Source organism: Arvicanthis niloticus, chromosome 12 (assembly GCF_011762505.2).
Source record: "Arvicanthis niloticus isolate mArvNil1 chromosome 12, mArvNil1.pat.X, whole genome shotgun sequence".
NCBI classification, from domain to species: Eukaryota; Metazoa; Chordata; class Mammalia; order Rodentia; family Muridae; genus Arvicanthis; species Arvicanthis niloticus.
Window position 1 is genome coordinate 16,148,322 of NC_047669.1, and position 27,583 is coordinate 16,175,904.

At 42.2% G+C, this 27,583-nt stretch overlaps 1 protein-coding gene across 5 annotated transcripts in view; it reads right to left on the reverse strand.

The window, feature by feature from the left end:
• Atp13a4 (ATPase 13A4) overlaps window positions 1–27,583 on the reverse strand; it is a 126,282-nt gene that overhangs the window by 63,455 nt on the left and 35,244 nt on the right. For 4 of the 5 annotated variants that reach the window (XR_013113516.1, XM_034515808.2, XM_076942763.1 and 1 more), the window contains exons 2-5: window positions 16,661–16,834; window positions 5,630–5,776; window positions 1,647–1,717; window positions 1,474–1,554 (exon numbers count right to left, since the gene is read on the reverse strand). Coding sequence is in view for 4 of the 5 variants with exons in the window: in XM_034515808.2 (XP_034371699.1) it covers window positions 1,474–1,554; window positions 1,647–1,717; window positions 5,630–5,776; window positions 16,661–16,834 (473 nt within the window). In the remaining variant the exon portion in view is untranslated. The remainder of the gene's footprint in view (window positions 1–1,473; window positions 1,555–1,646; window positions 1,718–5,629; window positions 5,777–16,660; window positions 16,835–27,583) is intronic. The other variant, XM_076942764.1, reaches the window with a different exon arrangement.

Here is a 27,583-nt window from a genome sequence, read left to right on the forward strand (position 1 = left end):
AGGTCTAAATATTTCCCTCAGTGGTGCCTTTGGTTTCTAATATTACCTACTCTCTCTCCAATACTTTTGAAGCTCAGATGTTCTCACCTCTGTGCCTCACCACTATAGGTCCAAGGAATAAAATGGAGAGATCATGAAAGTAGAATTTTTTTTTTTTTTACTGTCAGAGAAATACAGTATCTATTGTTTCTACTCATATCCAGGAGTTCTTTGGGGCTGAATATTTGTTTTAATGTGAGCAGAAAAGTCCTTGATTCTCAGAAAAAGCTCAACATACAGAATTATACATCCCACTAACTGGAAGTCCCCACATTGTGTTGATTTGATTATGCAGAGACATAGCACCTTATGAATTTTTTTTCTTGTGGGGAATACTAACCATTCTCTGTGCTATCCACTTAGACTCTCAAATAAAACAGCTATGTAAATGCACTGCCTATGCCCCTCCATTTTTATGTAAATAAGAATAATTTAGGACATCTCATTAAAATGAAGACTTGCTGTAGTGGGGGGGGGGTAAGGGGCCTACTGAGATTCTGCATTTCTTACAAGCATGTAGGTAATGCTAATGCTGCAGTGCTCTCTATCTCAGTCAAGCAACAGGAATGGGTCTCTGTCCCTCCACTTTGAAGACTCTGTGTGTGTGTGTGTGTGTGTGTGTGTGTGTGTGTGTGTGTGTATACGCATGTGCACAAGTACCCATGGAGGCCAGAAGAAAGTATTGGATACCATGGAACTAAAGTTACCTGAGGAGTCTGAAATCAGTTCTCAGAGCCAAACTCAAGTCATCTGGAAGAGCAGCAAATGCTCTTAGTGGCCAAGCCATCTCTGCAGCCCCTTTCACTTCCTTTTATGATAGAAGATTAAGATCCAAATGGAAAGACTCTTACTCAATCAAAGCCACGCAGATTCTGGACAGCAAGTACCCTCTCGGAACCCTCTTTCTGGGTCTAGTGATTGATTTGGAATTGTGGAACTACGTAAACATCTTTCGTGGCATTGATCCAAAGCACTGTAAATGCTGTTATGTGGAGCTCAGTCGCTGTGTGTGTGTATGTGTGTACCTGCCATGTGTACATGTGTGTGCATGTGTACTTGCCATGTGTGTGTGTGTGTGAGTGAGTATATGTGTGTGTCTGTGCTCCTGCCATGTGTGCATGTGTGTGTGAGTGACTGAATGAGTGACTGAGTGTGTATGTGTGTGCATCTTTGTGACCTCCTTCACGGTATTAAATTTCCCTGAACCTCACACTGAGAATCTCACACTGCACATCTTTTCTGTTAGGCTGGTGTTCATATTTGTTCTACCCGCTAAATCCATCAAATAGCTCTGCAGATATGTGAGGTCATTCACAGGACACACTAAGTAAATCATTGCAACTCTTTCTGATATTGGTAAATTAAGACCAAATACTGGACTATCTGGTTAAGCAATCACAGTCCTTTTGAGCTAAAGACACATGCATGTAGTACCTGATCTCCTGTTCCTCTGAAGTCAGACCTAATCCGAATTTCTGATGTATCTTTGCAGAACTGAGCCAGTCTTCCAGGGAGCTAAAACAACAACAACAAAAAGAACCCAATAGCAGCAGTATTTTCAAGGTAACACTTTTTTTTTCTAGGATACACTTGTTGAAGCAACTTACCCAATTTTTTGAAACTGTCCTTCTAAATTATTCCAAACATATCGTATTTTCTGCACTTTTATATATCTCACCTACAAAAAGAAAAAAAAAGTATCACAAGAGTCTCAAGTTTGAAGATTAGAGCACACACAGCAACTCCGTGTCTAAGGAGACATTTGTGGAAGAAGCGAAGATAGAGTCAGAGATGCTTCTTAAAATTTTCTCTTCTCCTAAGCTTCCACCCTATTCTCCTCTATTACATGAAAAAACATTTCTATTAGAAGTCATCATCTGGTCAGCATATTTTAACATACTGATAAATACATGAATTAATAAAACCCGGTCTCCACATTTTACTACCTTACAAACTAATGAAGGAAACAAGACATATTACAAAATAAAACCTAGGTTTCACAGTCCAATATGTACATCAAAGAAATAAAATATATAATGACATTAAAACGCTGCCTTAAAATACCACAGACATGTAAAGAAGGTGAGTGGCATAAGAGCTAAAGGCATCTTGCTAAAGGGTGAAAGGGGTTTTGCTCAGCTGAAGACTGACGAGAGTTAGTCCAAGAGAGAGCATGCAGTTAGTCGAAAGGGAAGAGACAAGAGAATAGACCCGTTTGACTGCAGAATGAAGGGCAAGGCTGAGGAGCTAAACTATGATGAAGATGAGCAGCCCAGGTGCAAGGATGACTCGTGGACATCCTTGTCTCACAGAGGATGGGTTGTAGAGCAGCCTACAGAAGACACCATGGAGAAGAACAAGGAAGCTTCAGGAGAGAGAAGAGGTTGCCGAAATATACTCCAGTGAATAGGGCTTTGAGGGTGTTGGCAGAGGAAAGAAAAACAGATTCTTGCTTATAACCATTCTTCTTGCGTACTCCCACTTCCCTTAAGCATTGTTGCCAACCTCAGAAGGCATAACGACAAGCAGTGAGGCTCCCAGTTCATGGTGCAGCAACAGTTATAACCTCGGGGTACTTGTTAGAAACATCTAGAGAGCTTTAAAGAATATTGCTATTTGGGTCCTGTGGCCAAGAGATTTAATTTGTTCACAGTGTACTTTGGGCGTAAATATTTTTTAAATTTCCCCAGGTAATTCTAATGTGCAGTAAAAGTTGAGAAGCACTGTTCAGGGCTTCTGGTTTGGGCAGCTCTTCTATTTGTGACCTTGAGAACTTTCAACTAACTTTCCCTTTGCCTTGGTTTCCCCAGGAAATCATTGAAGCAATTGATCAGATTACATCCAAGTTCCATTCAGCTCCTTTATGGATTGTATAACCAACCATCAGGTAAGTTTTTAAACTGAAAAAAGGCTCAAACTGGTGCATAATAAAAGTACAATACATTTTTGTTAAATACATGACTGCTTTGCAAAAGCACATGTCAACTAGAAAATACAGTTTAAATCTCTAAGTTCCAAAGCCTAAGTCATAATTTTACTCAGTGAGCATAAAGCTTATTCTCATTCTCTCTCTCTCTCTCTCTCTCTCTCTCTCTCTCTCTCTCTCTCTCTCTCTCTCTCTCTTTCCCTCTCTCTCTCTCTCTCTCTCTTTCCCTCTCTCTCTCTCTCTCTCTCTCTCTCTCTCTCTCTCTCTCTCTCTTGTGTGTGTGTGTGTGTGTGTGTGTGTGTGTGTGTATGGAATTCAAGCAAAAGTGCTAAATGTTATAATTTGTAAAAATTCCAATGAGGTTTGTTACAAAAGAAATTATTTGAAAGCCTGTCTGTTTCCAATTGATTTTGAGTATGAAATGGAGCAAATTGCCACTGGGAAAAGTCCTTCCTTCATAAGCTGTCAAACATAGGGAGGAAAGAAATTTTTGAAAGTAACCAACCGTGGGGCTTGTTAGCCAACACAAGCCAGGTTGGAACCTCCGTTTTCTTCCTTTACAACTTAAATTCCTTTTGAGCGTCCCCTGCAGTCTTGCAAACTGAGCCAGCAGGCACAACTGCAGTCCCTGAATGCTTAGAGTTCATCACACACTATCTTCAGCCTTCCTCATCTTCCTGAAGAAGGTCAGGTGTTAGGCCACCTTTGCTTCACTCCTGACAACTGTTTTAGATCATGTCACTCAGAACAGAAATCACAGCTCCACCATCTGAGGCTCTAGTGCTGTCTCTCTCACACATACACACACCATATGGTTCAAGCCAGCCTCAGAATAAAACTTCTGAAGCCCCTTGACTTTAGGATTCAGAATGCACCAAGTGAGGCTTGCTTATGTTTTTAATTCCACAAGTTTGACAATCAGTGTCAGAAACTTAGTTTTAAGGGCCAAACTGAGGGTAGAATAAGAGGCCGCCGTTCTGGGCTCACATCAAACCACAAACTGAGAGACAAATATCCACAAGCCAAGCCTACAGACAGAGGAAATGAAGAGGTTACTGGTAAGTCTGATCCAAGTCATAAAATAGATTGGCTCACAATCTCCTGACGATTGCTGAGGCTCCTCCTGTGGTGAGAAGCACAAGTACATGATAGAACACTGAAGCATCTTTGAGACTGTCCCACCTCAAAACAGCTCTGCCTGGACTGTGGCTAGGAACATCTGCTTCATCTGCTCTGGGTAACTTTCATTTTTCTGCTCAGAAATCAAAATAGTTACCCCCTCACCTTCTGGCTCTTCATCTTGTAGGAACACATAAGAACGTCTTCCTTTTTGTATGCAATCCTACAACATAGTCCCTAGGGTCTCCTCTTCATTAATGTTTGAAACCCTGCCTCAGGTTTTTTGAAGAAGACCACATATGACTATCACCTTCAGATTCTCTTTCCATGGTTATCAATGTCATCATGACTGCACCTAAGACTCTGATACAAATGAAGGTTTCCAAACTTTATTATGTCGGGGCGGTGGTGGTGCACGCCTTTAATTCCAGCATTTGGGAGGCAGAGGCAGGCAGATTTCTGAGTTCGAGGCCAGCCTGGTCTACAGAGTGAGTTCCAGGACAGCCAGGGCTATACAGAGAAACCCTGTCTCAAAAAACCAAAAAAAAAAAAAAACTTTATTATGAAGATCAATTATCACAGTTCACAAATCACCCTACTATTTGACTCTATGTGTGAGATTCCTAACAGCCCTGATAAAAAGGCAGAAAGAGGATTATGTCTTTTGCTTTATAAATCAGATTCATGAAGGCAGTAGGTAGCAAACTCCCTATATACTAAAGTGATAATCGCATCAAGATTGGATAAGAAAACTTTCCATCTTAGGACCTCTGTCATTATTGTTTAATTGGAAATTTCTTCTTTTGCCTTATTGACTATAAAGAGTGCTAAAATTTCAGGGAAGTGAAACCCTAAAGCTACATCCAAGTCTGACCTACCTACGAAGCTTCATTTTTCAGCTGAAGGGCCACCTCACAGAGGAGCCATTGCTCCCTGGGGGAGATTGACAACTTCTGGGTGTTTATGATGGCAGTTCAAGATAGCTGGGTGACAACAATTGACAATTGCTGCTCAGCAACTGACTATTTTCTTGTTAAAAGCCAACCTTGTTGCCAAAGCTAATTTAAACAGCTATCTGTACATGTATAACTGTAAAAGAAAGGATTCTGCTTCATAAGAATATGTTTTCAATATGAATGTTAACCCAAGCAGTTTGCATTTAACGAGACAAAAGGGAGTAACCCAAATACATTTGAATACCATGGTTCAAACCAAAGTCTTTTATAAAAAAAAAATAATAATAATAATAAGCAAATCCCTTAGGATATTCCTCAGGGGTTACGTTTGCTGCAAGACTGGCTTTGCAGGATAAGATAGGAGTGATGCTGTAAGAGTTCTCTGTACTGAGTACCTCCTGCAGAAGACATGGGTTCTGTTCCTAGGACCCACTGAGAACTCACAATTATCTGTCATTCCAATGGCAAGAGATTCAACTCCCATTCATATGGACACACACATGGCACACATACATACATGCAAGCAAACACTCACACACATGAAAAAAGTAATTCTTTGAAATTCTCTGCCATCTCGGAGTTTGCTTACCTTTAGATCTGGCTTTCGAATGGCTCTGTTTATGATACACTCCTCATCTGTAATGAGAGGGTGGTCAGGAGAGAGACCAGACGTGCTGCTCAATGCTGACAGGGAGATCCATATTACCCTTTTCCAAGAATACATTTTGAATTCATCCTGGGGAATAGACATCAAAACCCCCAGGAAGTTAAGAGAAGGTCATCAGGCTAAAATTCATCTTGGAAAAAAAAACATCATTTTGTATAATGTTGTGAGTTATGAAGCTAATGAACATTCTAGACAGAAATATATATCATTGAAAGGTGGCATATGATGTCTTTGAATCTCAAGAGACAAAGATTTGTGGCCCTTTATTAAGGAATGTGGACAGAAACATGGGATACTAGCACCCAAATCAAAACCAGAGAGCAAGAGGCACATTCTCAGACAAGAGCAAGCTTTTTCCATGACTTTCCAGTCCAGATGGCAGTCTCACAGGGAAGGAAACAAACCCCATACATGTCAAAGAACTATGTGCCCCTCTGAGTGTGAGGAAATCTAATGAATAGAATCTCCCCCATGTTTCAAGGCTTAACTCAAAATCCACCTTTCCCTGAACAGTCTCACTGACAGTCTCCTTCTTGAAGAAAACAATATGCTTTTCTAAAGGAGCATCACAGTGACTCTGGAAGGCTCTCCACTCTCGTTTTACTTCTAGATCACCTCAAAATAAGGAACGAGGTTTGCTGACAGTAAGCTGGCCCTCGATGGTACAACCTCATTGAGACCCGCTCAATGAGAGTACAATGGGAAGCTGCATGCATCAAGTGTGCACAGAGGCGGCTGACCATATTAAGATATTGAGCAAGGTAGAATTGAAGAACAGCCCTTACAACATGACCCCATTTTCCTTTGCAGTTGACTGGTGAGTTCCTTGCAGAATGAAACTAGGAGTACATGCTTGGTGACCAGATACCAGCCACATTGTTCCCTTGGAGATTGGTGACGTTCAAACAGCAACTGCTATCTGAAGAATCAATACACACCCACTTGAATGATTGATGAAGGTCAGCACTAAGAACGAATATGAAGGGAGTCTAACCCAGATGTTTATGAGTGGGAATGTAGGTCAGATCTGATTATCCTCAACACACACACACACACACACACACATGTGCACGCGCTTGCCTTAAAGACACCAGTGTTAATTAAATTATGCAAGATATAGCAAGGAGAAAGTACAGTAGTTGTAGCTGGGTCTGGTCTATTGGTTATCCTTACGAGAAAAACCCCCTGAGTCCTCATTCCTGCTATTTCCTAGGTCAGGAACACAGTTCCTCTCTTTTCTCCTTAGTTGTCATATAACTAGATCCTAACCATCCTTCAAGGTCCAGCTCAAAGGTTCACATGCTGGTAACCATCCTGGTTTCTCTGAGTGAGCTTTCTTCTAAATCATCAGAGTACTCCAGTTCCTTGCCACCCTGGGCCCTTTGACATCCACCTTACTGTGTATCTTGGCATGTGGGCAGGGATGCTGTCAAATGTATGTCTGTGGTCCAAATAGGCCTAACTTGGAGTCTTAGAAGGAGAACAAGACAGACAAGAGATAGGTTGAGAGGGAGTGGGAGATTGGGACAAAGAAAGGGGGCATCAGGGAAAAATAGAGAGGAAAGAGAAACAACCTTACTACAACTTTGAAAGTCAATAAATTAACCATTGAATAAATTAATGAATAAAAACAAGTGAAGGGGCTGGAGCATAGCTCAGTGGTTAAGAGCGCTGGGTGCCCTTCCAGAGGACGTGAGTTCAATCACCAGCACCCACACGGTAGCTCACACTCTGTGTAACTCCAATTCCAGGATCCATCAACTTCTGGCCTCCATAGGCACTATCCATGCATGTGTTCTCAGGCATGCAGTCACACAAAACACCCATTAAAACACTCATTAAAAACAAAACCCAAAACAGTGGGGGGAAAAAACAGTGAAATTGGATATTATTCCATGCAAGAGCAGAGATAATAACGTCAAATGTAGATTGCTCATGGTAATATTCAAAGTCTAACAATGGCTGAACATGGCTGAATTACCAAGCATCTGAGCTAACAGGTGTGTTCTGGGTGTTACACAATAGACTGAACTAATGGGCATATTGTAGGTGTTATATGGTAGACATTTAGGTCTCTAGACGCCATCCTGACATAGTTCAGTATTACATAGTTTGGTCTTTGACTTCATCAGGTGTAGAGAGACTATCTTGTGTATTGTATGGATGTATCACTTGTCAATTAAAAAGCCTGTGGTCTATGGCTTAGGCAGGAGATGGGAGGTGGAACCTCTGGGAGGCAGAGAGATTATTTTAGGATAGAGCCTGGTGAGGGAAGAAATGAGAAGCCAGAAGCATGGTACCTGAGCACAGGTAACCAGCCACGTGACAGAATGTAGGTTAAAATCATTGGGTTATTTTAGTTATGATCTAGTCAGAGTGGAGCCTAGCTATATGGCCACAGTATTTATAAATGTATTTTGAGTCTGAGTCTTATTTTTAAGAGCACAAAGCTGGGAGGAAGAACCAAACTTAGCTTCTACAATCAGGCTTTACCGTAAGAAGTACTATTGACACAAAGCACAAACCCAAGTAACCCAAGGTACCCCTCATCGCTCATTAAAGAGGTTTCTCTTTGCAGTGGACAGAGACCATTACAGAAAGTTACAATGGTTTAAAATATAGACAGCAACTTTCTGTGAAGTGCCCAACCCCAACACAGACATCTACAACACAACTCCAACACCTAAGGCTCAAGGAACATTGTGAAAGAATGGGGTAAAAAGATTGTAAAAGCCAGAGGAGTATGACATCTGCTGCTAGATTATATCTTCTGTGTAGGGCAAGAAAACTGCACCTATGAAATCTCAGTGATACACCTGCCTAACACAAGCTAGACAATAACACTGCCATCTGACATACCAACATGGACAGGAGCAATGTCACAGGGCCCCACTTCTACACAGAGAGCTTCAGGCAGTTAATGACTTCTGGGAGAGGGAAGATTACTCTTCAGGGGATGAGCCCCTAACTGGTTATCTAATACCAAGTGGTAGACTCTAATACATATACATATCAGCAACACTAAATAGACTCATGCATTTACAATATATATATATTGGTATATGTATATATATGTAATAATAATTATTAAAGAAAAAGAATATTAAAGAGTGGGTAGGAAGTGTATCTGAGAGAAAGGAGTTAAGGGTAAGAGATAGGTGACAAATATATCAAAATGCACTACATGAAATTTTCAAAAAATTAATAGAAATATTACATTAAAAAAGAACTGTGTTTCTAATAATGGTTGTTAAAGCACTTAGCATTTATTATACTCAGGCACGTGGTGCCCCATGTATAGCATTTTCATTTACTGCTTAAAACCCTGGGAGGTAGGTACTTTGTCCTCCCATTTTATGGATGAAGGAATAAAGGCACAGTTGGTTTAGAACCAGGATTTGACCCCTCTCTGTTTATCTTCTCTGGCATGCCCTCTCAGTCTCTGGTGATCTGAGATTAACTAAATACAAAACTTGACACAATTGCCGTGTTGTATCCAGTTTAACTAGTATTGCCAAAGAACACAGTTTCTGCTTTCTTTAAAAAAAAAAAAAAAAAAAAAAAAAATGGGCTGGAGAGGCCAGCAGGGAAAGGCATTCACTGTTTGCAGAGAAGCCAGGGTCAGTCCCCAACACCCACAAAGTACATCCTAGTTTCCTGTAGCATCAGTTCTCTGTAAAGTGATTAGTCCAAACTAATTGTCTAAAACAGTGATTCTCAACCTGCAGGGTGCCCAAGACCATCAGAAAACACAGATGTTTACATTATGATTCATAACAGTAGCAAAATTGCAGTTATGAAGTCTCAATGAAAATTATTTTATGGTTGAGGTCACCACAACATGAGGAACCGTGTTAAAGGGCCACAGCATCAGAAGGTTGACAGCCACTGCTACAGATGGTCTGAACTTCCTATACCTCAGTCTTGTCAAACAGGTTTACATCGGTTAGGCAGGAGAATTAACCAGATCAACCCCTGAGTCTAAAAGAGCAGATTTGCAAACCACTGCAGAGCTGCTTGTGTCTGATCTGGGCAGACAAATAGAGAAATGATATTTTTTTCTAATTCCTGTAACCTTGTCCTTTTGAACCTGGAAATACCAGTTTAACTTTGATAGTTAAACTGTGATAGCTAACTTGGAAGTGGAATCTGTTGTTAGCATACCCCATTCTTTTCTTAAAACCACTTCAACTCTTGGAGTTTAAATCAGAATAATGGCCCTCAAGTTTAGACCAGTCCTGTCTTGTGGTCAGGCCCCACACACAAAATATCCTTCTGAGCTAGCCTTAGGAACAAAAGTGATCCATTCCAAAGGCCCAAAAGATACACTAGGAAATGAGGACTTTTCTCTTAGAAGTAACTTCCATACAGTGCTATACTAGTGACATCCGTGTTACTGAGCTGAAGGAGTTGGCATTAGCTGGAATATTGGCTTTCATTGCAAAGCATATAGAAAGTCCTGTGGTTGAAGGCATCACAGAGTAGGCAGTGTCTCAGTTCTGCTAGGACTTAATGACCAAAAAGGAGGAGAGGCATAAAGCAAACAGAGTCTATGACAAAGGTCTGCGTGAAAGAAAGGGGGAATAAGAAAAAAGTGGGTACACGGGGAATCAGGGGGGAGGGGAGAAAGGAGGAGGAAGAGGAGGTTGGAAGAGGAAACGCAGAATAGCTCAGCCTGTCTTTGGAGTTTTGAATGGGAGTTTTGGTGTGTTTGTTGTTTTCTGAGTGGACCGTGGAGAGTAGGGAAACTGACTAATCATCCTGTCTCTGGGGCTGCAGGTAATAAGAGCTAACCCCTGTCCCTGGAATGCCTGCTGCCATTAGTCAGCTCCCTCTCACTTCATACACACACATACACACACACACACACACACACACACACACACACACGTGTCTATGCAACAAGAGGAGGGAGAACTGTTACGACCTCACTTCCCTGGAAAGACAGTGGAGGAAGGTTCAGTATTTTTATGCTATAGATAAATCACACACACACACACACACACACACACACACACACACACGCACACGCACACACCAAATTCACCCTAATTAAAACCCTAATTTCCAATACACTTGGAGATAGGCCCTTGAAGAGGTGACTAAGGTTAACTGAGGTCACAGGTGACACACTACTCCAATAAGAATGATGTCATATGTGATAAGGAAAAGAAACCAGAGGTCTAAGAAAACAGGAAAGGCTAGGTGACAAGGTGGGCCTGTAAGCCAGGAAAAAAGGCCTCACCAGAAACCAGCCCAGCTGTACACGCCTCTCATGATAATTACAACGCTGACGGCCCTCTGTTCTAAACAAGACCTCAAAGCTGTTTGTCAACACTTAACCATTTCACAGAGGCCAGCTCTATTTCAGGCTTGGTGTCTAATGGGATGGTGGCATGGTCCCAAGAGAGAGAATGTGTACCCAAAAGAATCATAATGCTGTACCCTCCTTCTTCTCACATAGAATTTCACTCAGTCTTGAATCAAACATGCTAGTGGAAACCATAAGTATTTATTATCAATTAAATGCCACTTATTTAATTTGCTCAAACATATACTGGGCACATGCTGTGCCCATAAGCCACAGGTAGTAGAAGGGATGGATGCCCTGACCACTGGCTTCATGAAGCTTATAATCCAGCAAAAAGAAAGATGCAGTCAGCACATGGCTTCATCGGAGAGACGCAAGAATAACCTTGGGCTCAGGGAACAGAAGGCTAGGGTTCGAGCTCTTTACCCACATGGGTTCATCTGCCTTCACCACTCTCCATGTGCCTATTGCCATTAACCAGAATCACTTTTTAACTAACATTTTTGGACCTAAAAAAAAAACAAAAACAAAACCCTTTGTGGTTTTGACTCAGTTACGTCTCTATTGTGTAATCCTACTGTGACCATTCATCTTTCCCAATTAAGCTTCTCGGTAGTTTCATACTGGTTTGGGTAATCTGAGGAACTCCACGTATCATGCCTTTGTCAATATATACACCACCACCAAATACCTGCCTGTGAGCTAGGCTTTGGCCCGCATCGACTGGTGCTTACAGACTTTATGAAGGAAATAAAAATGGAGGGAGGAGCTCCTGATGCCTCACCTCTGAAGTGCAGATAATAATGACCATTTTCCAAGGTTGTTAGAACAATTAGAATGAGTGAGATGAAATTCTACATAAACTGAAAAGCGAATAGTATATTAATGCAAGGCAGATTATAAACCAGCATGACAATCAGAAATGAAAACAAGAGAATGAGGAGAAATAATAATTCCTTCCAAGACTGGAGAGGAGAGTGAATGAATACAGCCATTATGGAGAGTGTAGGATGGAACAGAAGACTGAGGAAGTCTTAGAAAGTGAGACAGAATACCCATTTGTTATTCTCTATAGAGGGGAGAGGGATTGTCATTAGACTGTCCCTTAATAAGGACAAGATTTCCATCTGTTGTGGTTATGCCCTAGGTCTGATGCGTGTTTGGCAAGTCCTTTTTGAATGACCAAAAGAATGGATGAACAAAGGAAGAGGTGTGGATGCTGAAAGGGACCTGTAAGCACTAACACTAACAGTAACACTAACACTAACACTAACACTAACACTAACACTAACACTAACACTATTACTTACAGACACCCCTGCTGGACCTGTAGCCTTCAGGGTGGCATCTGCATGGCTGCCCTGCAGCATTTCTGAGACTATAGCTAAAGCCCCAGCTTTGCCACCTTTCACAGGAACATCAAAATGAAGTGCCTTGATTTAGGCCTCATATCCAAATATCACAAAGCCGTCCTTTGCAGATCAGGGGGCTTTGACCATATGTGACATACAATGACGACGAAGGGGAAAGCGTTGTCTGTAATTATAGCGATGATATGGAAATCACCAGGCACATTCGATGCACAGCGCTGATGACAGTAAATCATGCTATTTGCATAGAAATGAAGGAATGCTACAGAAACGGGTTAAAACTCACAGATGACTGATGAATCAAATGCATTTTTAAATTTATGAAATAAGATTGCAATTACACTCATCTCTTGGAAAGAAATATAAAAAAAAAAAAAAAAAAAAAAAAAAAAAAACCTCATGCTTAGCACTGCTTAATAAGAAAGGAACTGAAAATAAGCTGAATACTGAGAATTTCCAGCAAGCGCATTGTAGCTTTTTTTATGCAGAGAAATGACTAGTTAATCAGTATCTGTGATAATAAACTGCAATCTTACTGGCTTCAGATTGATGATAAATACCAAGCCCTGATATTTTAGTAAGACGAAGAACAGATATACAATGCACTTTTGGGTGGGAGTCACTCTGTCCTCCTAATGAGAGCTTGCTAGAATCTGACTATTACAAAATAATTCAAACAAAATATTTTACGTTGTCGTTTTAATGCAATAACCTAGCAGTAGACTTTTAAACTATTGATGCCGAAAGCATATTTTTCTCTAAGTCTCGGATAGTTAGAATGTTGGAAATAATTGAGTTCTTGTCTAATTACATAAAGACCAATTTAGAAGCTCATTTATTTGGAGAGTCTCTGGCATAACGAATGCATTTAAGATGACACATAAGAGCAGGTGATTAAAAATTAAAGTTGAAATCAAGATGGAAAAGGCAAGATCAGAGAGAGTTAAGGCTTCTCTGATTAGTTCTGGAGGAGCGGTGGGAGGGACTTGATCGAGTCTCCTGATTGAAAGAGCGGGGACTCCATGGTGGGTGTAGCTTGCAGAGCCACCAAGAAAGTGATAACTCTTTCCAATGTATGTCCATTTGCAAATACAACTACAAAAATGGGTGAAGAGACCACCTGGCTCTCTAGACTCCTGGTCTCCAAGCACTTTCTCCTGCACAGGCATACTAAGCCTGCCAAGATGAAGAAAAACAATACACCTTTGGAGGTTCCGGAACAATACACATACAGACACACACATACATATGTGTGCACACAGAGACACACACACATACCACACACATACACACATAATACACACACACATAAACACATGATATACACACACACACATAAACACATCAAACACACAGTTACATACACACAGGCGCACACACATATACACACACATATGCATACTTACACATATGTGCACACACACATACATACACACAAACCCACACCACTGGCCTTTGATTATCTAGTTCATAGTTTGGAAAGGTTTTTCATTTACATAACCAATCACCTCACATCAGCTCAAGAAAGGCTAAATACTTGACTAGTCAACAGTCCCGTTTTTACAGATGGTGTAATCAGCACTCTGAAAACCTGCTAACAGACTTAAGAGGCTAGGACCGGAAGTCTGGCTTTTGACAGCCAATCCCACAAGGTGCCATCTGCCTGTGCCTTGGCATCTTTCTCTATTTTTACTCATTAGTGGACTTCCTCCTCTGTTTCCTTTCAACCTGCTTCCCCCTCCATCTCCTTTATTTTTCTGCCTGTTCCCTCTTATTTCTGCCTGTGTCCTGGGTCTTCCAGCAGCATGGGGGCAGGGGAACAGGCAGGCCAGCCAAGGGTCCTCAGAGCTGTAATCTCTGAAAGGCAAAGGGCCCCTCTACACTGAGGTACTGTTTCTACTGCAGCAATGTTGTCCTCTGGGAAACAGTTTAGTGCAGGGTCAGGTTTAAAGCTTTTCGTGCTACAGAACCAGAGCCTTATACATTCTCTGTGTGTGTGTGTGTGTGTGTGTGTGTGTGTGTGTGTGTGTGTGTGTGTACATATTCATTTGTAGCTCTCTGCTACTTTATTATGAGTATAGTTCTTGTTTGTTTGATTGATTGATTGGTTTACTTTACTTCTCTATTGTAGCTCTCTCTCCTTCCTCTCTTCCCAGTTCCACCCTCTCACCTCACCACCCCAATGCCATCCTCTTTCTCCTCAGAAAAGGCTCAGAAAAAGGAAGGCCTCCCATGGGCATCAGCTCGCCTTGGAACATCAAGTTGCAGTAGGTCTGGGTGCATCTTCTACTGTGGCTAGGCAAGGCAGCCCAGTTAGGGGAAAGGGATCCAAAGGTGGGCAGTAGAATACAACTCCCACTCCTGCTCTCAGAAGTCCCACCTGAAGACCAAGCTGCACACCTTCTACATATGTGCCAAGGGCCTAGGTGCATCCCGTGTATGCTCTCTGTTTGGTCCTCTGTGGGCCCCTATGGATACAGGTTAGTTGATTCTGTAGGTTTTCTTATGGTGTCCTTTGACCTCTCTGATTCCTTCAATCCTTTGCCACTTTGTAGGGTCTTAATTCACATGGCAAATGTCCTAATAAAAGAATACTGAGCTGAGTGTACAACACAGTGGTATAGAACTGGCTGAGCACATGCAAGGCTCTGGGTTTATTCTCACCAGCATTAAAAGGAACTCCAAACAGTATTCATTCATAAACACTCATGTCTCCATTTAGTGGCCCAGAAACACAACTGCCTTACACAAGAAGTTTTTTCTGCATAAGAGTCTCTGGATTTCTTCAAGTATAGAGGTTTATTCTTTAGGAATATTTAGTTAAATACGGCTGAATTCGTGAGGTGGTTCAGAAAGCTACCACGCATATGATGGTCCACATATCATGTAGTGATTTGAAGGAACCAGGATCCAGTTAAAGGATGGCGTTAGGCTGGTTCCCTGACCCAAGCCAACAAAGATAAACCTGACTGGACTTCCAGGTTAATGAAACCTCAGCTCAATCTGTGTTAGATCACAGGTTTAGTGTGGTTTATCTGGGAGTTTTTGTTTTCTTTTCTTTTGTTTCATTTGGAAGCAGTGAGCTGTTTCATTCTGATTGACCAGCTGTAAAATGTGCTGCCATTCTTCTGCTGCATAGAAAAAATGTTTATCTAGAAAGACTGGTACATATTAAAACGTGTTACACTCCCAAAAGAGCACTGGTTCTCAACCTCTGGGTCAAGACCCTTCTGGGGGCTCAAACAACCCTTCCACAGGGGTCACACATCAGATATCCTGCATATCAGATATTTACGTTACGATTTATAACTGTAGCAAAATTACAATTATGAAGTAGCAACAAAAAATAATTTTATAGTTGGGGTGGATCCCCCCAACACGAGGAACTGTATTAAAGGGTTGCAGTATTAGGAAGACTGAGAACTACTGCACTGGAGGTTGACTTCTCAAAACTGGTTGTTGCCACAGGTCATTTGTGACAATGCCTTGTTAGAACAAGAGGGTAAATTAGCCAGAGAGAATCCTCCAAAAGATTCCCTAAGTAGGAGTACCAGGTCAGACTGTCAGTCACCCTCTACAGATGCAGGGACTAAGAGTGTAATACATAACAAGCAAGGAAGTCCCTCCCCTTGTGGACCTGGCTTTCCTGCAGGGATGATGCATGTGGTCTCGGTGCCAGGGGTGTCATAAGGAAATCACATGAAGATATACAGAAAAAGCCCCACCTGATGCCATAGCCTTGAAATAGCAGAGAGTGGCAATGACCTCACGGACAAAATGGCTGGATTTTATGACCTAGGATTTCTGTAGAACAGGACACAAGCATAACAAAAACTATGTCTCTCTCCATTCAGCAGGGGGAGAGAGCAGCTTCCTTTGTGGGCTGCTCCTTGTCTCCTCATCTCTCAAACTCTCTTGTCCCTTTCCCAGAGCCATTCCTGTAGAGGCCATAGGCATGTATGTACCAGGCTTGAGGTCAAGAGGCAGTAGGAATTTGGAATTAGTAGCTTGTAGCCTGACTCACTACTCTACACTATCCATTATTTCAGCAATCAACATGTTTACATTCGCTCTAACCTTTGCAAAAGGAGCGATTTTAAAAGGGCTACCCTATGATGTAAATCTTCTTAAGAAGAGTACGCAAATTCCTGGGTTCTAAGCAGGTGCACAGCTATAGGAGAACCTACCCACTGGTGCCATCTCCTCCAAACCACCTTACAACCCATTGTCCAGGAAAAGAGACACCATCTACAAAAACAGATGGATGCTTACTGTTGTCTTCAGCAACACAATGTCTGCATCTTGCAGAGAACACGGGACACAGTTTGCCCATACACGCCAAGCTGGTCTCCAATAAAATACCAATGGGAGCATTCCAAGAGACAAGATAGACCCAATGAGACAAAGCACCTTTCGACAGCCTTGAGTCCGATAGCCAAATATTTCCTGAAAGAGAAAAGAAAAATGATTCTAAGTGTTGGTCAGCAAAGATTATTGAGCATTACTTTTAGGGATGAAATGGAATCAGGGAGTAATCTGGTGAGGGGAGGGAGGGAAGAAAGAAATGAACCTGGATTCCTAACCAAGAAGTTTCAGATATGACTCCTGACCTACAAGAAGGAACGTTTTAGCCAAGAAAAGCCATGTCTACAGTCAGAACACCCAACTACCCTAGGCCAAGCACTATCCCAGGGGCTCAAATACATGGCCTTGTTTAAGTCTCCCAGTCATCCCTAGTCCTATATTTTTCGGGAAATGAGATAATACCCTCCCCATTGAACAGATGGTGCAAAGGGGCTCAAGACAGCACCATGTACTGACTTGTCCAAAGCCACACAGCTAGAATATTGGTAGCTAAGTCTTGGACAAACCCAATTCTGTCAGCTACCACATCTTGAATTTGACTCCAAATATTAACAGGCATGACCAGAGCCCTATGACAGAAATACTAGTTGATGACAATGGCCAAATGATACCAATAACTCTAGAGTCAGCAGGCTCAAGAACAGTTGGAGCAGGAAACAGGCCTTGAGTTTAGAGTAGTATTTAGTGAAGGAATTTGACCACGGGGGATTAGTGACCAACTTGCTTTAGGGAACCTGAGGTTCAGTTGTTTCTTGCAACACCCTTGTTCAATATCAAAAGAATTATCCACCCAAAAGGAAATGTCATGGCGACCATTTTGGTTGTTACGTAACTGCTAGGTGCCATAACAGATGATTACTTGAGCCTGAAAAATGCTCATTAGAGGGGGAGCCTCATCTCCAATCTGTGATTATCTAGACGAACTTCCTTCTGTGAGCCATCTGGGACAAAATAGAAAAGCACTTCTGAAGTTCAGTGGCCTGAGTCCCACACAATGATATGCCACAAAGTCATAAGGTGACCTCATGCTGGTAATAAAGGCTAAAACTGAGACCGGGAGGGTGCTGGGTATTCTGGGTAAAAGTACAACTGGGTTGAGTCACTTGGGTTTCAGAAATCAGTGTTCCTAATAGACATGTGCATATCTGTAAGCTATTTATCACCCTCAAAATGGGGCAGTGATAGCACAAACTTGCTGTGGGATGGAAATACCTGAATATGTGTAAGTCTACCTCAGAATCTCTCCTCCTCCTCCTCCCCTCTCCTCCTCATACTCCTCATCCTTTTCTTCCTTTTTCTCTTCCTCCTCTTTCCCCTCTTCCTACCACATTGATGCTGATGCTGATGATGCTGATGCTGATGCTGATGCTGATGCTGATGCTGATGCTGATGCTGATGCTAATGATGCTGCTGCTGTTACTTCTCCTGCTGACATTACTATGACTTGGCCCAAATTCCCCAAACACAGACATGAACACCTAGACCTTGGTTTACTGGAAGTTAGATCTAAGAATTCCTAGTGTCAACCGTTATGCTTTTGCTAGACTGTCTTAAGATAACAACTACACTGAACATCAAGCTTGATATCACCAACTTCTCCTAATGGGATAAAGACTACATCTACAGAAACGGGTCTATGACCCTTGGCTGAACTGTACTCTAGTGTGTAATTACTAGATTCCTCCCTACCACAGGCGTGTGGTCATATGGGAGCTGAAGGGCACAAGTCATGTTCAATTGTTGCGTATTGAGGTAAGTTAATTTTACTGACTTGAATGAATAGTATTACAAGAACTATTAACAGACATGGGGGTAAGTTGCAGAAGTTAGCATGAGACCATCACTATAGTCTTGTAATGATTTGCTTATAAAGTGCCTTCCATTTCTGTGAATATTCTGGAAGCAATTCTTTCCATAAGCAGAGACATACATACACAGGTCCCACAGATGCATTCCAAGACCTTGTTCTAGAAGGTTCATGAGGCCGACTCAAGTTGATCTTTTGGAGTTCACCCTCAGAAACATACCTGTGGGCCTGTCACAGTCGAGGACTTGATAAATGCAGAATTGTGATAGCATAGGACTGTTGTACCTCGCTACTAAGGTTGTAGTCTACCATGCCCAGACAGCTTTCCTGAACTCGGCACAACTGAGGGACCCCCCTTTCTTAGCGTGGCTTTTTTCTTATCCACCTGATCTGGAAGCCCAACTCACACTCTACCTAAGGAATGTCACATAATCCCTGGTGAAATAACAGGTTCAACTTCCTGGAATGCCTCCCTGTGCAAATGAGGTATCCCTGCCTCAGACAATGAAACTTTGCCCTAAGAAGAACCACTTCCCACTCTCCAAGGTTCTTATATATACAGCCCTGGTTCACCACAAGGTGTATGCGTAGAAGCTCAACCCAAATAAAGGTATGTGAACAAACTAAGATCATCTCAGAGAGCTGTTTCATTAAGATTCTTTGGAGAACCCCACCCCTACCCCCATGAATTGCACAGCAGCATCTAGACACCCTGAGAGGGAGGTAGCAGAGGACTCAAGGACAGGATGAAGAACCACAGGTCACCTCAATCTGCATACCACATAGGATCAAGAAGGTGCAAGTGAGAATGCTGTCTAGAACAGGAAAGTGGCTATCTCCAAAGAATCCTGATATCATCACATAAGGTCCCAACAAGTCCATAGAGTAGCACTCAGCCTTTGAGTCTCAGGACCTCCCAGAAGAATGAGCCTTTATAGAAAGAAGACTCAAGATCAGCAGATCTCAGGAGCAGAACACAACAAAAGAGAGAAATGGATGCTGCCGTCATGGCCACCATGCAAGCACATGTGTTAACCCCAACGATACGCTGCTCTCCATCAGAGCCATTTCTACAATTGGGATTTTAATGTGTCTGAGGTCCAGTGCAAGGACAGTTCTTAAAATGGGCTCTAGAACCTTCTAAGACCTTCCCTCAGCCTGTTCATTATGCACTTTCCAACCACGCTACAGTCAATCGTGCTAGCCTAGACAACTTTGCATCTCCCTGCAGACTTCGTTAAATATTTCAAAGTTTAAAGAGATCAAATTTTTAAGAGTTTACCTCCCTGAAGATAATCTCTTTCCCCCTTATTTCCAAATGTTGGGTGTGAAAAGAATGTTTCACTGTAATTTGCATGTGTTATAGCAGATTGTGTTAAGTAGGGGCTGTGGGGAGGGAGTAACTTGCTTTGCTGCTTGCTTCTACTCTAGCACCTAGAAAAATTCTGTCCTAGTAATTTCTCATTTGCTGCTCTTAGGTAAAAGGAGAACTCCATAGGCTTCTGAGCTAATTTGAAATTCAGATTCAAGTGAGAAATTCTTAGCCTGAACAGCCTAACACAGAAATCTGGAGGGGGAGAAAGTAAAAAAGGTTTGTGGTTTGTTTGGTTTGGTAAATAGTTTTTTTTTGTTGTTTGTTTGGTTGGTTTTTTTTTGCCAGTTATTTTGCCAGTTATTTTCCCATAAAAAAAATTGTTATTCATACATCTTCTTTTGAAATACACCTAAAATTGTAAAACTGTTATCCCCCAGATTCTTACCCTGTAAAATTCAGCTGGAGATCACAAAAAGAGATGCACAAAATAACCCAAACTATTTAATGAGTTGGGATGTTGTGTTGCAATCTGCCCGCACCACGGGATTTCAAGAATATGAACTTTTAGTGAAAAACAGTAGAAAAACCAGGTGCAAAGGATTACAACAGCATCATAACATTTTATAAAATGTCAAACAAATTCAATTTAAAGGGGGGGGATGATGAACACATAAACAAAACAATGACTACTCGGTAGGAAGGGAAATACAGTTCTTAAAGTGAACAGCACTCAAGCCCAGTGGCAGATATCTGTAATCCCAGTGCTCAGGGAACTGAGGCAGACAGACCATAAACTCAAGGCCAGCCTCACTGACAGAACACTGTAGAAAGAATATCTTATGTCAGTATGGATGTGGCACCTGTCAATAATAAGTATGATGGCCTGTGGCTTAGGCAGAAAATAGGAGGTGGAACATCCAGCAGACAGAAAGGATTCTGGGATAGAGCCAGGTCCAGAGATTCACCCGAAAAGATGTGACAAGAAAGACCCGTGGTACCTGAGCAGAGTAAACCAGACACGTGGTAGAATGTAGATTAGAATAAATAGGGTGTTTTAATCTAGTCAGAGAAGAGCCTAGCTACATGGCCAAGGTATTTGTAATTATATTTTGAGTCTGAGTCTTATTTCTGGGAGCACAGGGCTGGGAGGAAGAACCACTTCAAACTTCTACAGAACATTGTGTGGTGGCGAGTTCATCACTAAATTAATGTAGCATATGAACAAATGATGTGAACGTCTCATGAATTAAAGATTATAGACACTCTAATTATAAACCTCTAAGTTCTGAGGAGGAAAGGTCCACAAAGAACCAGCCAGAATGAGAAGAGATGTCCCTCAATGGAACAAATGCTCCCCCCATTCCCTTAGTCCTAACCAGGCTTTCTTTTCCCCAAGCCAAGGCCTCCTGCCAGACAAGTCCTGTTTTCCTTCTCATTGACTGAGGAGCCAGCCTTCTCTTTTTCATTCTTCCTGAAAGCCAGTAAGTGATTCCCATCCAGAGTGATGCTGTTTTCCCGAGGAGATGATCACTCTCAACTTGGTAATGTTGCTTCTGGAATACAGGGTCCAAAAGCCAGGACTCGTGTGAAGCATCCACACTGCAGAGGACCATCCCTTCTATCCCCCATAGTGGGAAACAATGCCAATGTCCAAAACCCTTGCTGCAGACATTGTAGCTTCCCCCACCTAATGTGAGAAGATTCTTGGGTCCTAGTGCCTATGATGGCATTCTCAGTACCAGAGAACTGGAATGTTTTCAATTCAGAATCTATAGAGGGAAAGGATACATTTGCAATGCTGACTGACCACTGCTATTATTTTGAAATAATTTTTAGTTTCCTAAGGGTTTGTATGCCCAGAACTTGGTTTCTAAATGGGAGTATTAGATAGTAGTGGAGCTTTGAGGATGGAGAAGTAGTGGGCATCCTTATGTGCTCAGAGACATGGCTCCGAAGAGAAACCTGGTTGCCCAGAGTGATCGGACCAGAATGTTGATGCAGGAGTGTGAACCTGCAACAGAAGCCCAGAATATTCTCTGGCTTCCTGTGTCAGGCGCAAGCCTTGTGGGTGGCCACACCACCCTGGGCTACCCAGTCTTGTTTGATTTCATTCCTAAGCAAGGTTAGACCTGGTTTATTGGAGGGTTTTTTTTTTTTTTTTTTGGTTTTTGGTTTTTGTTTTTGTTTTTTTTTTTTTTTTTTTGTAGGGGAGGGTGGTTTGGTATGATTCGGTTTCATTTGGTTTGATTTGGTTGGTGGATGGTTTTTTGGTTGGTTGGTTGGTCATCAATAGCCTGCCTCACATACTTCAGTACACTGACAAGGAGTAAATGATACAACCAGCATTCTCAGTGGCTACAGTACAGATCAGGAAGCTGGCGTGCTGAGAAAGGAAGCAAAATCCCCATATGATTCCTCTGGCTGCCTGCGTGTCTGACTTCATCCTATTCTGGTCCTTGTTTGGCTCGCCCCACCCAACTCACCCACCATGACTGTTTCCAGTTCCTTGAATTCCATGCCCTCTATAGCCTCAGCATCTCCGGTACGACTCAGAATTTCATGTAACCTACTTTCACTTCCCGGTTTGGGATGTGGCTTGTCCCTCCTTCTCAGCCCTGGAATGCCACCTATTTAGTCACAGTTTCCCTTCACAGGATTACTGAACAACGAAACAGAAGAACAACACTTCTGTCTAGCACCAGATCTAAGGAAACCATCGTCAAAACATTTCCATGCTATAATCCCCAGGACAAAGTTTAACTTCAGTTCAATTAAAATTGACTACTATGTCTAGGGCCATGGGTAAAATATGGCTACCAAAGATAAATTTATCACCTTCAAAGGTCTAGCAGGAGAAAGGATGAATTTTAAAATAGCTCTAATTCAGGACAAAAAAAAAATTAAGTGCCATATGAAACACACAAAAGGCAAAATTAGTTTCAGATAATGAAGAGATCCTACCAAGATGATAACTAGCAAACGCCTTGCAGGAGAATGGCTGCCTGAAATTGACTTGGAGAGAATTAGTAGAATTTCAATGATTAAAAAGGAGAATAAGAGAACTGAGCTTCGAGTGGAGGGTCTAGCCGCCAGAAAGGGGGCCGAAGGTAGAAACCTGGAGTACATGTAAGGACAAAATGACAGTTTATTGTATGACAGGAGTGTCGAGCCAAATTTAAAAGTGCAGCTCTAGAGCTGGGCATGATAGCATACACCTGTAAACCCAGCACTTGGATGCAAGGTAGGAGGATCATGAGTTCAAAGACATCCTGAGCTACATAGTGAGTTCAAAGCCTGTGGTGTATGTAAGCCTGATAGTAAGACCCTGTCTCAAAAAAGGGAGAGAGGGGAACTGGGGGGAGGAAGTGAGAAAGGGGGAAGAAAAACAGAGAAGGGGAGGAAAGAGATAGGTAAAGAAGGGGAGAGGAGAGGAGAGGAGAGGAGAGGAGAGGAGAGGAGAGGAGAGGAGAGGAGAGGAGAGGAGAGGAGAGGAGAGGAGAGGAGAGGAGAGGTCCCAAATAGAGCAATGTGCTCATAACTTAGGCTAGGAGGCGTTGGGATTCTAAGATGTAGGTATTATTTCATCTAATGGCTACCCAAAGGAAAATGAACTTTTAAACTACACTTCATCTTTTCTGCTCCACAGCCATGGATGGACCTCTTGTTGTTGCCCTAATTTAGCATCCTCATGTCATCGGAGGCAGAGGCCACTGCCTATGGTCACTGTATCAGGCAATGCTCTGACTATGAAAGTGAGCAAAACTGGTAGATGTTCTTGGGGCTTCGGTTTCTTTAAACTGCTCCATTCCCTGTCCTTAGCCCAGGATGCTGTCACCCAGCACTCTGAAAACTCTTCTTTGTCACTCCAAAGTGTCAGGAAAGCAACGCACCAGACCCTTAGACAACAGACAAGGCCTTAACAGCTTTGCCTATGGATGATTATCCACCTAAGCTCAGGCTGGGTGCAAACACACAGCTCCTGTGAATAGTAACTTTTCATTATGCTCCCAAAACGCTAAATATATACTTTCCCAAATATATATCATGCTTACAACCTTAGACAGAAAGTCTCATCATCCATGGGTCAGAATAAGGAAGACCAGGTTCAAGGAGGCCAAGGGATGACCCTAGAGTCGCCCAGTTGGTAGGTACCAGAGCCAAATCCCTCCTAATTAAAATTCTTTCTATCTAACAAGCCTGCCTCTCATAAAGATCAAGCCCTCTGATAGTCTTCCTAGCAGGTGTCATCCAGACTTGCTGATTGTTCACAATTGAGCTAATGGATGCACTGCCCGGACAAGTTCTAGGTTCCCCCTAAACAGGTTTTCACAAGCTTCAAACAAATTGAGGAGTGTGAAGAAATCAGCAAGAGACACTCCACCCAGCAGCCACTTAAACCAACAGTGGTTTCTGCAGACAGCAGTCTAATCTCCTGGTCTGGCAATGCAGGGCAAGAGGTATTTTCTTCTAGGCTTGCCTGCGATGCTGAAATCGGAACGTCTTTTCCTGGGCATGTCCTCAGTACAAGCAATATTCCCAGTTCCTGACATAAAATCAAAGCTCTAAGGATTTCCCGAATGATAGCAGTGTATGCTTTTGTGTTGCCTGGTCCCCTTTTGTTCACACCTCCGTTTATGCTGAGATATGAACACAGGCTTCGGGAAATGCTAGGGTTACTAAGCTTCAGTGGGGGAGCTGGTGGCCAGAGGGATGGAATTTTCCATTCCACCTTCAGGCTCAGGGGATAAAGTGAAGGCTAGAGACCCGGTTCAAAGTCAATCTTGTGTGCAAACTGCAACCTCCATAAGATACCAAATGATAACATCAGAGATCTTCAGTCACATGGTTGACAATCACATGACTGTCTCAGCCAAGGGGGTCTCAGTCTCAACTCAGTGGGAACGCAAGCTACCAAGGAAGGGCCCTTCAAGATCACACATACATTTTCATCTGGCTGTTCATTATTATTCTTTACAATAACCAAAAATATCAATAAATAAAGTAAAACATTTTCCAAAGTCTTGTGAACCATCCTAGCACATTATCAAACAGAGATGTTTGGGGCGTGTGGGAACCAAATGGCATTGTATCCAAGACAGACCTAAGCGTGGGGAATCTGGGGACCACATCCTTGTGATTGGCTTTTGAGGAGGGGATGTTCTTATTCAACTGGGCCTATAAATCCATGGAGTCTGAAACTCACATTGGGTAATTAAAGTCAGGATTGGATTGAATTATAGGACAGTCATTTGAGTTCCTGAGAATAAGTCTATGAAAAGAGATAAATAGAAATATTTGATACCAGAAGTATGAGAAATAAAATGATGATGACGATGATGATGATAAAGCCCCAAGCCTGAATCATAAGAAAGTAAGAACACAGGCAGACCAGTACCTGAGGTTGTCACCTGTCTAGGCAGACTGCTCACCATGCAGTCTACTGACCCAAAACCCACAGGGAAAAGGAGAGACCAGGAGAAAAGTAGCACACTTAAAGGTGATGCTTCTGATTTATGACTGGTTAGTTTATCATCTGGAAGTGACTCCCCAAGTAAAGAAAATCAGAGTAATCATTCCTGTATCAAAAACAAAACAACCTACCATATAAATGAAGTGGAATTGAGGATGTCTGCATGTCATTCAGATAGACTCTGTCATTGTGAAGAAAGGGAACATAGGGTTGACTACTCAGTTCTCAAGGACACCTTGTTAAGTTGGTTCCCCCCCCCCAGCACTCAGATCTCAGCTTCACTCTCCACAGTCTGAAACAGTTACAGAGCCACTCCCTAGCACACCATTCTTTATATCTCTGGGAAGCCTTATCTCCATCTGATACTTTTATTTCAAGCACATTTGTCTATCTGTGTCTGTGTCTGTATTGTCTGTGTGTCTATATGTATGGGTCTGGTTTTTTGTGTGTATGTTTGTCAGTGTGTTTGTGTGTATATGTGTCTTGTGTGTATATGTGTCTGTGTGTGTCGCTATGTATGTGTCTGTGTGTGTCTGTGTGTGTGTCTGTGTTTGTGTGTATTTGTGAATGTCTCTCTGTGTGAGTCCGTATGTGTGTGCCTTTGTATATGTCTCTGTGTGTGTCTATGTGTATGTGTCTGTGTCTGTGTGCAGGTATGTGTGTGTCTGTGTGTATATGTGTCTGTGTGTATATGTTTGTGTGCGTCTATGTGTGTCTCTATGTATGTGTCTGTGTGCATATTTGTCTGTGTGTGTCCCTCTGTGTGTGTGTCTCTCTGTGTGTATCTCCTTGAGTATATGTGTGTGTATCTGTATGTGTTCCTCTGTGCATGTCTGTGTGTCTATATACATGTATCTATGTGTATATTTGTGTGTGTGTGTGTGTGTGTGTGTGTGTGTGTGTGTGTGTGTGGTGTTACTAGAATGCAGATTTTTAAAGCTCAGAAGAGCATCCATTTGTCATGTTGATTGCTGGATTCCTGGCACAAAGCAAACCAACTTCTGCCCCACAGCAGGTCTAGATAAAGTTTTGCATGAATAAAAGGCTTAGTCTACATTGCAAGGCTTTCGGTATAAGCAAGTAGACAGTAATGTTACTAGACTGGACAAAAGTCAGAAAGGATAATGCTATGCTGTGATCTGGTGACTCCTTAACAGACATCCACAGCAACTCGGCTGTATAGAGGAGAGCTGAGAGCCTGCAAGCGTTCTTCAAAAGGATACAAGAGGGAAAGAAACCGTTGGAGGAGAAATGATCATACCCAATGTCATTCCAGTACCCCTTAACCCGTGGCAAAATGACATCAACAACAGACGTTATGCCACAGTATGACTGTGTCTTTCCCTGAGCCATCATCAGTCACTCGACCCATGAGGGTAGTGATGAAAACCTTCTTATGAGCTCTGCAGTGCACAAGAGATGGAGATGATACAGTCACGCACTGCTTTCTCCACATCTGCAACACGGGCTTTCCTGGCACATCCACCTACAGTGGAGCCAAGGCAACTTTCTGAAGACGCCTGTTCCATTTGCAGGCTGGCCCTCCTGCGAGCATGGAAGCTATACTGGCAGAATTCGCCTCGATTGACAACTTTGCGCATGTTCTTTTTTTCTATCTTATCAAACTGCTGCCATGCCATGAGCAGCATCCTGCAGTGCTCTTGTCCAGGCATTTCACCATTCCAACAGGTCAATGGATAGTCACCTAATATCAAAGTCACCTTCTGACATCAACAGTGGACTCGCTAACATCCACCACAACTGCTTTTTCCAAATGGTACAGGCATTGTTCTATTTCTTACAAAACAAGATTGTGAGTGGGTTTCTATAATTATCCACTAAATTCAACGTATTTCATGCACTTTTATATGGATATACACATTGTAATATTAACAGCTACATAATATGTAGCATTTAATGCCCCATATTACCCAGTAAGGACACTCTTTTATGGTTCTTATATTTCTAATGGTTCTTTCATTCCAGTTCTTTCCTTGTTCACAGAGCTGCCTCACAAAAGAGCTGGTTTTCCATAGAAGTTTACATGCTAAGATATGCACCCTGCTGATTCCAGATGTTCTACAAAGACAACAGAAACGTGACCTCATCTCCAGCTGCTTCTATTTTTGTTTTTGTCTACTTGTTTATTTGTTTAGGAATAATTACATTTATTCCCACAGGAGAACAGAAAAAAAAGTAATCTAAGTTTTCATTTTTTAATTTTTGTTCTGTCATTTT